Source organism: Berghia stephanieae, chromosome 9 (genome assembly GCF_034508935.2).
Source record: "Berghia stephanieae isolate SIO BIC M18660-M18661 chromosome 9, UCSD_Bste_1.3, whole genome shotgun sequence".
NCBI lineage: Eukaryota > Metazoa > Mollusca > Gastropoda > Nudibranchia > Aeolidiidae > Berghia > Berghia stephanieae.
Genome location: NC_088368.1, coordinates 22,594,979 through 22,607,932, shown reverse-complemented (window position 1 = coordinate 22,607,932; position 12,954 = coordinate 22,594,979). Strand labels below are relative to the sequence as shown.

At 36.0% G+C, this 12,954-nt stretch overlaps 1 protein-coding gene across 3 annotated transcripts in view; it reads left to right on the top strand.

Moving 5' to 3' along the window:
- Positions 1 to 12,954, top strand: part of LOC144979877 (carnitine O-acetyltransferase-like) — a 55,271-nt gene that overhangs the window by 38,335 nt on the left and 3,982 nt on the right. For 2 of the 3 annotated variants that reach the window (XM_078927112.1, XM_078927114.1), the window contains one exon: positions 3,343 to 3,404. The exons of the other annotated variant lie outside the window; for it this stretch is intronic. In XM_078927112.1, coding sequence (XP_078783238.1) covers positions 3,343 to 3,375 — 33 coding nt within the window. In that variant the 3' untranslated portion in view covers positions 3,376 to 3,404. The remainder of the gene's footprint in view (positions 1 to 3,342; positions 3,405 to 12,954) is intronic. 3 annotated transcript variants of the gene reach the window in all.

The window sequence follows — 12,954 nt, the reverse complement described above, 5'->3', positions numbered from 1 at the left end:
AGTTGTTTTTAGATTTGTTTTCTGTTTATTTTTATTTTACCTAATATTATTTCCTCTACCATTGTAACATTTACAAATTTCATGAAGGAAATGTTGAATAAGATATACTTATTAAATTTTATTTTTTTCAGTTCAGTCTTCAGTTGATTTTTGTTCGTTTTTATTTGCTTTTTGCGCCCTTGGTTTTATTTTATTTCCTCCTTTATTTTGTGTTTTGTTTGTTTCTATTGTTTTGTGTGTGTGTTTTAATTTTAATTTTGTTTTTCTTTCTTTATTCTGAATGCAGCAAACGTTCATCTTATGATTCTAATCATCGCAATAACAACAGGGTGAAGAGCTAATATTATTTTTAATTATCATCCATTTAAATTCTTTTATCATAATAATTAATATCAAACAGCATTTGTATAGGATCTTTTCTGCATAAAGTTTAGCTGAATGCACCATACATGGTCATTGTCATAATGAACTGGAACACAGACTGTTGTGAGCCTCTAAGGTCATGTAAAAATCAAAATTATGGGGCTATGTGGTCTCGTGGTATGACACTCTTTCAGGTCGGATGGTCCTTGGTTCGAGATTTGCTCGGTGCATAGTTGAGTCCTTGGAGAAGGCTCTTTACTCACATTCTCTAACCCTACTCAGGTGTAAAATGAGTACCTGGCCATTAACAGCGTTGTCTCTGTCCGGCAAAAAATTGTAATATCACCTAACAGGCATCATGTCCTGTCCTTAATATTAAATGTTGCTGTTGGCCAGGGACCATTTTGAATCAACGACAAGTTATGATTAAGTGGTCCATATATCAATTACTCTTAGTCTTAGCGTGAAGAAATTTATACAGGCATCTAATCTTCCATCTGGAAAAGTTTGAATGAGTGGTCTCACCCCTCAGTTCATTTTGGCAGCGATGGAACATTTCAGATGTTACGTTTTAACATTCATGCATCAACCTTTTCATGCAAGCATATGATCGACATTTACACCTGCATATATATGTGACCCATCATCTCAAAACAGTAACATGTCAGAGTGGTATTGATGCTGAAAAGAGAATTTATGTAAAACCAACAGTGTGAAACGAGGGACACCTTTATTTGTTTTGTTCAGGTGGATGAATGTAGTTTCACATAATAAATTTACCCAAAATTTAATATTCCCGATAATTTTAATTTTAACATTTTGCAATAGAATTTATAGGGGAAAATATAGGGGGAAAAATGTGAAACTTGGGAAAAGTTTATTTTATTCTTATCTCATTTACGACTGAATATAAAACTTGTCTTTTAAATGCCTTATACAAAAATACATAATTGCATAATCTCAAATAGCATGTCATGTAACATTTACAGACATGTTTTACATATATCAAAATGTAATGAAAAAAGATATCCATTTTGGCAAGGTCAAGTCAAAACTAACAGTTATAGACTGTTGAAGGGATTGAAAATTGTTCATGATTGAAAAAATCGTTAATGTACAAAGCTAATAGTCTATAATGAACACAATCTTTCGCTGATCTCAGATAAATTAGCTCTCTGTGAAAATATCATTTTGTGGTGGTACAAAGAACATGTATTCTAGGTCTCAACATGTACAGACCATTATACTACACAAATCATGAAAGGTAATGACAACAATTATGTCCATGAAAATGTAAAGCCAAAACCAACAATTATAGACTATTGAGGCTATTGAAAACTGTTCATGATTTAATATATAATTAAAATTGTACAAATTTCACAAAATAATCACTAAAAAAAAATCAATTGCAAATCTCAGAGAAGTTAAGTCTTTGTCAACCATGATTTTAAATTGGTTCAAAGAACATGCATTTTTTGTGTTAAAACAATTCCATGTTTTTACCACGCGTATAATAAATGAGTTCTGTCTTGTTTTTGAATTTATATTATACACTTATCGCCCCTGGTATATGTAAATTGGAAAATAAAACTGATTGTTTTATCAAGGAGAATGATTTAAATGGTTTCAGAAAATGTATCAATCCAAAATTTCACATTCACAATCGTTTTAACTTTATATTAACTTTTTAGCATCCACTTCACCACGCAGTAATACCAGTTTGACATGATGGGTCACAAATGATATATTTTGTAACAACGCTGAGATAATAAGATAAGAGCTCCATTACGAATTTACAAGAGTTGTGAGAAAAAAAAAGGCATTTTTACTCTTCAGTTGACTTTTTAAATTTTTTTTGCTGTATATATATATTGTTATGTGTAAATCAACAAATCGATTATATGAGTCGATATTTGAATGTTTCATTTGACAACGATTCCCTATACTATAACTATAATTATGATTGTCATGCTATTCACGACACTTTGGGATATATAGTGAATTGAGTGTTATTTATCACTCAATAAACTATTCACTTACTCATTCATTAGAAGAAAAAAAAACTCATTCATTGGCTTATTTGTTCACAGATTATCACTACCGCCATTTAATAATAGATTCTTACACTTTTCCTTTTTGGAATTCCGGACGTGTCCCCAATCGTTGCACTAGCTTACTTGCTGGTGTGCATAGGGAACAAATTTTTAATTCCAAAAACAAGAGTGAAAGAAACATTTTATTCGATCCCTCAATCGGTTCTGATTTTGTTATTTCTGAATAAAAGACGTTTTAAAGATTATTTACTTCTTTTTAAAAAAATCTAATTTTGAAAATTTATCTTAAGACTTTTTATTATTGATGGGAACTGTGATGTATAAAGGTCGACTTGAAGTATATTTTGTTATATTATTCCAGTTATACCTTATATGTGACCAATCGTTTCAATCCAGTATTACGTCAGAGAGGAATTTGATACTAAAAATTCGATTATAACCTTGAATAATAAAATATTGTTCGTAAAATGTTGTGCTTTTATTGAGGGGAATGAATGCCGTTTCTTATACTTTAAAAAACGTATCTGTCAATCAAAAGTAATTCTGATCACATGCTTTCTCTGTCGGATTCATCCCGACCGATGTGAATATATTTACAGGTCTGATAACCGAATGCAATTACGGGCTCGTTTTAACATCGTTGTAATGGAAATTATACTTTGCATTGGTTTGAGAGTATTTCCATTACAACAATGAGATCATAACAATTTGGGTTATCAGACCTGCAAGTACATGATCCCAACATAATATCAGATTGACAAATGAGGCTCACTTATGCATATAAGTTTTAGTTCTAACAGTGAAATAGTATGTACGTTTAGGTGTACCTGATTTCCTTGTCTTGAATTTATGTTTGTATCATATCATCATTATATGTTCATCTATTTTTATTTCCTCCACCCTCACTTCCTCTTCCAACATATAGTGTCCGAATGAAGTGTTTAGTTCAGAGGAATGATTAGTATATCTAGCTCGGAGACTTCAAAGGTTTGATTCTATTCTTCTGTTTATAGCATGTCTTTTACTTTTATCTTTTATTTCTTCTCACCGACATTTTAAAATATTATTGGTCTGTCTTGTGTCTACCATTTTAAGCAATTTCATAACTTGTGATAAATAATGTTCAACGGATTAATTGTAATGATTTTGACAAAAACAGAAGTAATTATTTGATCAATTTATTTTAATAGTGTTTACCAAAATAGAAATGTTACAGTTCAAAAGAGAAAATTATTTTTATACTAACTTAACTACAGCCAGTAGTAGTAGCAACATACAGAAATAAAGAGCTAGTCAACCTTAGAATCCACGATGCTAGTGTTTATTTCATTTTTACACAGACAGTGACAATTGCTTTTGACCCTTCAGATATGATGCTTTTATTTCTCATAGTACATTCTGTCAGACCTAAATCAGACCCAAGTTACCCTTTTAGTACAAGAGCACACGGAGTTGCAAAAGAAATACGGACCCTGTCTGCTGATTGATATATTAGGATTCTGGAAGGCATTTTACCTATCACATGATCTTACTAGAACTCACTAGTCAATAAGAAATAAGAACAAGGACGTGTCAGAAAGACAATAGAGAACATAAAGTGTCATCACCGCAAAAGAGTTTGGTCTCTTTCAAATCCATTCCAATCCAATCCAATACAAACATGTGATGAAGATTGGCGCAACTGGATGTGATGGGGTAGTATGTACTATCTATCTATTGGTTTTACACTGGTCGCGTTTTATGGAATATTATTATCGGGTTTTCGGTTGCTCTGACATTTAAAGGGATTCTTTAACATGAAGGCCTGCTCCATTCATTTTTCTGCATCTTTGTCTACTTCCAAGTCGTATTTCATGGAAAAATAACTAATAGTAATAGAGCTCAGAAAATGTTTTGGTTGGTCACATCAAAATCAATAAGACCAATTCATTTTGTGAGGTTTCTACCCCTTACCCCACACTTATATATACCTATTTGTGGGAAAACTTTATTTTAATGTAGTTATATTATAGCCATAGACTTGTGATAAAACTCTATTGTTGTTTATTAAAATGAGAATACTAAGCATGCAATTTTATTATAATTGTTCATATCTGCACGATTAAGATTTTATTATCAGCATGCATTTGATTTGTAATTTGTTCGTTAAAAATTGGTCAAAGAAAAGTGTGTCATTAGTGTGTAAAACTAACTTTGACGTACATAAATCAATAGTATTCACAAAAGTCAAACGGTGTAGTCTCTTTTTCAGCCAAAATAATATATCAGAAGACGAGAAACATGTCTTCTGATCAGTAAAATACTAGTACTACTGATATTAATAAATGTATTTCAGGTTATAATTGAAAGGGCTCTTGTACTCGTGCGTTTAGAATCTTGGGCTTGGGCTTGTTCCCAATAGATGTGTGCTCTCAATCCCAAGGTTGCGCTGTTTTTGAGTGAATATACTATATTATTATCTACCAAATTCAGTCATTTGATCGGTGGGCAAAGAATAATTACAAAGACCTTTCCACACGGGACTGGAATATCAATTGTTCTGGCTTGTTGTTTTGTTGAATTGTTTGAATTTGTAAGTCTTATTCACTGGTAAAAACTATCAACCTCCCCCCCCCCCAAATATATTAGTGTTTACATGTGTGCTTTCTTTTTTATAATGTTAACGATGTTGGACACAGCTAAACGGCAGTCTTTGATAAAAGCATTTAGCTATAGATAGTTCGAAGATGACGTCACTCAGGCCTTTGTTATTGTTTTTGCCATCCGCGTTTGTGAGTTGTTCTCACTAAACTGTCTTAACCAGACTATAAAAGTTCATGGTTACACAGAGTTTGTGTGTTTGTCCGTTTTACTTCCGGATGGCAATGTTGTGAACTCCTTGGCCAAGCGTATTCTATCTATATGGAAGAAAAAGTCGTGACATCAAACCCTCTCTCCTCTTTTGGTTCCTAAATCCTTGGGAGTGTGCATGTAACCTGTCCTTCGGAGTACTAATAATGAACATGTTACATGAGGTGGCATAACTATTTCAGTAGCATGGTGTATAGGCAGATTATTAGGATTACGGGACGTAATAGAGCAAGGATGGATCATCTTTATCGACGAGCAGCCTTTATTTAGGCTAGAAAATTAAGATGCCACCCAATCTGAAACCAAAATCATTTACATAAGGTTTGTATTCAGTCCTCCGGCTTTACACTTCCAATGAGATTAGAACCAGTTTTTTGACATACGTAAGACTTTTGTTCCCCATTTGAATTCCAAAAGCAAGAGTGCAGGCAAAAATCCCATAATATAATAATAATAATAATAATAATAATAATAATAATAATAATGCTGAAAACTTATATAGCGCTATAACTCCGTGACACCAGACTCTAAGCGCTTAAATTACAAATTACTTTGGCTGAAACATAATTATTCACACACACAAACACAAACAAGACAGACCTAATAATAATAATAGTATGTTACCGATTGACTCAAAACAGTAGGTACCACGTTCGGGTGATTTGGGTGTTGAAAGCTGAATGTATCGTGTAAACAATAAAAATAAAATGACAGTTCGACCCGGTTGATACGTTTAGATAGGATTATAAAACGTATTTTCATAAATAGCGAAAGACTAAAATTTCATCTGTTGTGACCCACTGGCTCAAAACGGTAGTAGTAGTAGTAGTATTAGGCTATGTCTGGATGAATCGGACCTCTAAAAGTGAATTTAGAAATGAAATGATCGAATAAAATACAAACTTTGAGCTTATTGCGATGTTAAGAAATTTTATCAATTCCTTACCATAAAAAAAGGAAAATTAAAACCGCATTTTATACTATACATTTTTTTTTTTTGCAACTAGTTCACCCCGACATACTAGCTACCGCTTTGAGAAGGTGGATCACATTTCTGATCATTTTAATTCAGAAATTCACTTTTTAATATCTGTTTCTCTCCCCCCCCCCCCCCCCCCCCCCCCCCCGGACTCATTACTGATTTAAAGAAGTTGGTCATATATTAATTTCTATCATGACAAATACATGTAATTACGTTTGACTGTGTCTTAATTTTAACAGATGTGTATAGAACAAAGACACTTTTATAGGTGTCCTTGGTATAGAAATAATTTCACCTCACCTCAGTCTCCTGACCGCGTCGATTGCAGAGGAGACATGAATGAGAGCCGATTCTGCAGCTATTTGGCGCCATTCATGTTTTCTACCTTGCGGATAAGAGTGGGACTGTTCGTAAGTGCCTAAATGAGCCAATAAGATGGAGAGAAAGATAAAGTGAGTAAATGTGACTCGTATATATTAAGGGAACAACACAAAATAACGTTTCATGACATCAAACCCTCTACTCTTTTGTTTCCTAAATCCGTGGGAGTGTGTATGTAACCAGTTCTTCGGAGTACTAATAATGAATAGGTTACATAAAGGTGGCATACGTATTTCAATAGCATGGCCACTGTATTCTTTAATATTGTTATCGACCCAGTTTTTGTATTGTCGACTTTTTCCCCCTTCTACAAAGCCAGAATATTTCATTCACTCCATACGAAAGCGAGTATTCAGGCATTTCGGTTAAACTAAAGAATATTTCAGACCTACTGCGTGTACAGGCTCATTGGTTTATACACATTTTCGGGAGCCAAATAATTTGGTAAGCTTTGGAATTTTTTTTCTTGCAATTCTGATTAAGATTAAAATATATGATCTTGAGGGTGCCTGTAATTTTCGTGGCCGACACATCTCTTTCCGTCTCATGGGTGTCTCATCTTGTACATTTTATGGCCGTCAAATATCTTTCTGTCTCGTGGGTGTCTCAGTCTCCACTGTCTCCTCTTGTACATTTTGTGTCCGACAAATCTCTTTCTGTCTCACGGGTGTCGCATCTTGTACATTTTATGACCGTCAAATCTCTTTCTGTCTCACGGGTGTCGCGTCGCATCTTGTACATTTTGTGGCCGACACGTCTCTTTCTGTCTCATGGGTATCTCATCTTGTACATTTTGTGTCCGACAAATCTCTTTCTGTCTCACGGGTGTCTCAGTCACAGTGTCTCAGTGACAGTGTCTCATCTTCTACATTTTATGATCGACAAATCTCTTTCTGCCTCATGGGTGTCTCATCTTGTACGTTTTGTGGCGAACAAATCTTTGTGACTTTCCTCATAAAATAAAATAGCTTCTTCTCGGTCAGAGGAAACTCACTTGAGGCAGAAACAGACTTTTCGTTTACAAACATTACGTGAGACACCCATCATACTCATACTTATACTCGTGCTCCGATTCTAATGGTTGTGCACTCTTAAAGATCTGTAACTTGACCTTTTACTTTTACTGAGACTAACTACGGTACTCAAAATAAAATATTCATAGTTTTTGTTCGTTTGTTAATTGTTGCTGTGGCGTTAGTGATTGTTTTGGGGTTTTCTTTTGGTGAAAAGTGACATATTAAACTTTTCTTCGTTTATGTCTACACTCCTTGCTATGACCAAGTGCTGTTTCTTAAAGTACTGATTCTTTATCAAAGGTGTACTGTTCATATTTTATAGATAGTATGAAGCGGCGTCACTCAGGTTCTTGTTATTGCTTTTTGCCGTCCGCGTTTATCAGTAATTGTCACTAAACTGTATTAACCAGACTATAAACGTTCAAGATTACACAATGTTTTGTGTGATGGTCCGTTATTTTTCTGGATGGCAATGTTGTGAGCTTCTTAGCCAAGCGCATACTATCTATACTTTTTCTTCTGAATGGCACAGCATGTGTTGGATAATGTCCTCTTTTTAACAATACCATTTTTTTTCTCTTTCTTTTTTTATGATCACATGTTGCATGTCGCATGATTTTTTTTTAAAACGGTATCTATTCATTTGAAGATGCTGATATAATTTTTACTTACCTTGATAAGACTGTATCACATGATATCTTGAATTGAATTTGAACATTTACATCCTGACATTCCAGAGATTCACCGTGGTGAACGGGCTTCACACAAATGTGTGAGTGTGTGTGTGTGTGTGTGTGTGTGTGTGTGTGCGCGCGCGTGTGTGTATGTCTGACTAATCGTTTCACAGCTTTGTTATGTCGAGGTGAACACGGTACTCCGATTTGAATTTTGAGCTTCATCTTTAAAATTTAAGTTAAAAGTAATGCCTTCATTGATTTTTAAAAAACAAAAGTGAGGTTCGTTTCTTCAAATTCAAACAGTTTGAATGTTCTAATTATTCATCTTATCATTTTAACTTTAAAAAAAAATTTTGGAGCTTTTTTTATATAGCGCAATATCCTCTAAATGTTCTCAAAGCGCTTTACAAGCGGTCCCTGTCCAATAGCACAATTTAACATTTAGGACGGAACATGACGCCTGTTATGCGATATTACAATTTCTTTCGGACAGAGACAACGCTGTTAACGGCCAGGTATTCATTTTACACCTGAGTACGGTGAGAGAATGTGAGTAAAGAGCCTTCTCCAAGGACTCAACTATGCGCTGAGCGAGGCTCGAACCCAGGACCTTCCGATCCGAAAGCGAGTGTCATACCACTAGACCACATAGCCGCACTTTATTGTCAATTTCCATCATCTTGTCATGATTATTCCAACACAATACCGTTTTTGGCGATATATTATCTGACCTGCCATCCCAAAACGGTATAATGTCAGGATACATTGGGCCATGATAAACGAATGTTGATTTTTAGATGTTAAAGTTCATATTTGTTGTGATCCACCGTGTCATTACGGGATTATCTGACATGGCGGTTTAAAAAAAAAAAATAATAATAAAATAAATAAATTTTTTTAATCCAAAATTTTGCAAGCTAAAAACAGCAAAAGTTGCAAAAAATTTGCAAAAATTTACAATTAATTTTCCTAAAAACTCATAGACAGGTCTAAAATTAGTTCATGAAAGAGAACGGTATTTGTTTGTTTTTAATGGTTTCACGGCGCTTGCAACAAATGTAAGGTCATATCAGTTCTTTTTTTTTTATTTTTTTTTTCGTTGCAAAATCTAGAAAATTTTCAAAAATTTGCCCCCAAAAATTGCAGATTTTGTGCCATGCCAGGATTTTGTCGGGATGAACAGGATTCCTAAACGTGAATTAGAAAATAGATTGACGAGGAAGAGGACTGAAGTCTTTTTATTTATTTATTTATTTATTTGCAATGGAAAAATTAGTACAATGTATTAATTGTTCTCCACTGTAAGAAACAGAGGGGGGGGGGGGGGGGGGGAGGGCGAAGTGGCCGAGTGGTTAAGGCATTACACTGACCCGGAAGGTCCCGGGTGCGAGCCTCGCTTCAAGCACTTTCTTTTTTTTTTATCCTTGAGCAAGATTATTAACCCCCAATTTGCTCACTTGGACAACTTGGGTGATTCCTTTTGACATCAGACATCTTGTTTGATGAATTATCTATATTCCTTCGTGGAATGCCTAGGCGACGTCTTATGATGTCGTGGCGGAAAGTCATAATTTTTTTTTTTCAAATAAGAAACAGAGGGGGTCCCGATAGCTCAGTTGGTAGAGCACTCGCTTCACATATAAAGGGACCGAGATCGAGCTGGGTGCAGTCGAGATTCTTTCTGACTCCCCTGTCCACCCACCCAGCAGTGATTGGGTAGCTGGGTCTGTTAGATCTGGCGAAAAGTACTTTGCGATAGACTAGCGTCTTATCCAAAGGGTAGCAAGCAATTGCTATTGTCCGTTTCACGCTATAGAAACTAGGATAAACTCCGGCTCCATGGGCCTATTGCTCTGAATGACTACTTAGGACTTATAGGAAACAGACATTAATCTAAAGATTCATATCTGTGGCTTTATTTTCAATTTCCAGAACCTAGTTCATCCCGAAATATTGCCGCTTCATCAAGGCGGCGGATCCCATATCATAACAATGATTTACATCTGCATGACTTTAAAAGATGTTATTGTTTCATTGACGCATGGTATTAAAACTTGTTTAATTTTAAATGATATGGAATTACTAATATATTATTTCTTTCTGTTTTGATTTCAATGATTCACATAATAAATGATGTAATCCTTCCCCCCCCCCCCCCCCCCATGCCCCTGCATGATGTTTTGTTAGCACATCAAATTTAGATATTTCGTTGGCGGTCAGATACGTTAATATTCATGATTATTGATTAAATGATGGTGGTTGTGGTGGTGGTGATGATGATGGTGGTGGTGGTGGTGGTGGTGATGATGATGATGATGGTGGTGGTTGTGTGGTGGTCGTGTTGATGATTGTGATGAGAGAGAGAGAGAGAGAGAGAGAGAGAGAGAGAGAGAGAGAGAGAGAGAGAGAGAGAGAGACTTTGTTTTTCCCCCTTTCCGGTTTTTGTTTTACAATACACGGTAAGTGACAATTCCTTGTAACGTTTGTATTTTGTCATAGTTATTATGTTCCCCGATATGTTTTCTTAAATGTAATGGCCATTTATTGTTTCCCTTTTGTCGAAGGACGCGTGGAAGTGACAATCATAATCATCATAGCTTGTCGCTCCAACACCGAATCCACTTCACAGCATCTGTGGAGCAGACTCTTAGGTCATGGTCAGTGCAGCTGGGCCCATCCTGGTATCTGGGCACCCACATGTACACAAGCTAGTCTCAGCTAACCCCCACTTTTTCATGCTCTTAACTGTTCTCCCAATTTTTGCCCGTGCTCTGTTCAGTGTTACCCATTCATTCTTGGGGAGCTCAGTTCCGAAGGGCAGTTCTTTCGGATCTTCAACGGCTTCATTTGCATGATTGCCCCATTCCCTCCATGTTGAAAGTCTGTATAAAGCAGCATGGTCAGGGTTGATGCTTTCTTCCGACATGAAGCTCTTTCTTAACTTCAGTCTACTTGTTGGATTGTGGTCATGGAGGGGGTGCCTTGGGTCTATTTTCTGTTTATATTTCTGGGCTTTGGAAGCGGTGGCTCTTCGAATGTGGGGAGGTGCAATGCCAGCCAGCCGATGGAGGACTGGAACTGCAGTCGGTTTCAAGTTACCAGTAATGATCCGGCAGGTGTTATGTAACTCAGGGTCAATCTTTTTGGCATGGCAAGATCTTGCCCAGACTGGTGAGGCGTATTCGGCTGATGAATAGCATAGGGCTAGTGCGGTTGTCCTAACTGTTTTTGGGTCTGCTTCCCATGCAGTGTTTGCCAGTTTTCTTAGGAGTTTGTTTCTTGTGACCACCTTTGATTTTGTTTTCTTTGTGTGCTGAGAGAAGGACAGTGTGCGGCCTAAGGTGACACCGAGGTGCACGGGGAATATGTTGTTCTCCAATATGTTCCCATTCCAGGAGATGTTCGGTTTCGTGTTGACTTGGTGGTTTTTTAAATGGAAGGCACACATGAGTTTTTCCTGGGTTGGCATTTAGTGAGTTCTTTAAATAATACTCAGAGAGTGTCTTCAGGGCGTCTGTTAATCTCTCCTCAATGGTCTTGAAATCAGAGGCCTGTGATGCAAGACACAGATCATCAGCATATAGAAACCTCCGGATGTTCTTAAATTCGGGATGGTCTTTGGTATAAATGTTGAAAAGGATAGGTGCAAGTACTGATCCTTGAGGGAGTCAATTTTGTGTGATCCCCATCTGCTTTTCTTCCCATCCATTTCCACAAAAAAGCGACGGTTTGACATAGGGGATTTTATTATTGCAACTACTTTTGTGTTGCGAGTTACCCTTGCAACCTTAAGGAGCAGTTTCCTGTGATTTACTGTGTCATAGGCAGCTGTCAGGTCCACAAACACTGTAATTTGTTTGTTCTCATAGCTATCTTCGATGTACTGTGTCAAGTTCAGGAGTAGGTCACAGCATGATCTTCCAGGGCGGAAACCAGCATGGTCAGGTGACAGATGTTCTTCTACTGTTTGGGAAATCCTGGCTAGTACCATGCGCTCATATACTTTGTACAATATGCAGGGGCGGGATATTGGTCTGTAGCCATTGCTGCTATTTGGGTCTTTTCCAGGTTTAAGGGGCGGTTTGGGTCTTTTCTAAAAAAATTTTAATAACCTATATTGGGCGGTTTTAATCATTCTGTATCATCAATATAGGTTAAAAAACAACATTTATGGTGAAAAATTTTAATCATTTGTGTTCATACCCATTTTGCGATCTAATTTGGGGGTCTGACATAAAAAAATATAACAATCTTGTGGCAAACGTTCCACAAAAACTAATGAAAGAATGACCTCCATATTCTTCCCTCTTGTCAACATTGTGCCATAGTGTGTTGTTACCATAGAGAGATTTTACCGCTTTAGCTTATGGAATTTTTATTAGATCATTACAAAGTTGAGAATCAAAATGTTATGACAAAATTGATGTAAAAAATTCAGATTTAGGATTATAATTCAAAATTCACAAATATTATCAAAAAAATCTCTCTATGGTGACATAATTCATTATCTCTGTTATAACTGTGGAAATTTTCAGACAATTCCATTGAATAGATTCTGAGAAACGTTTGACACAGTTTCCCATACCCTTAAAAAAATGACATATTGAGAAAATAGCAAAATGGCTTCCCGT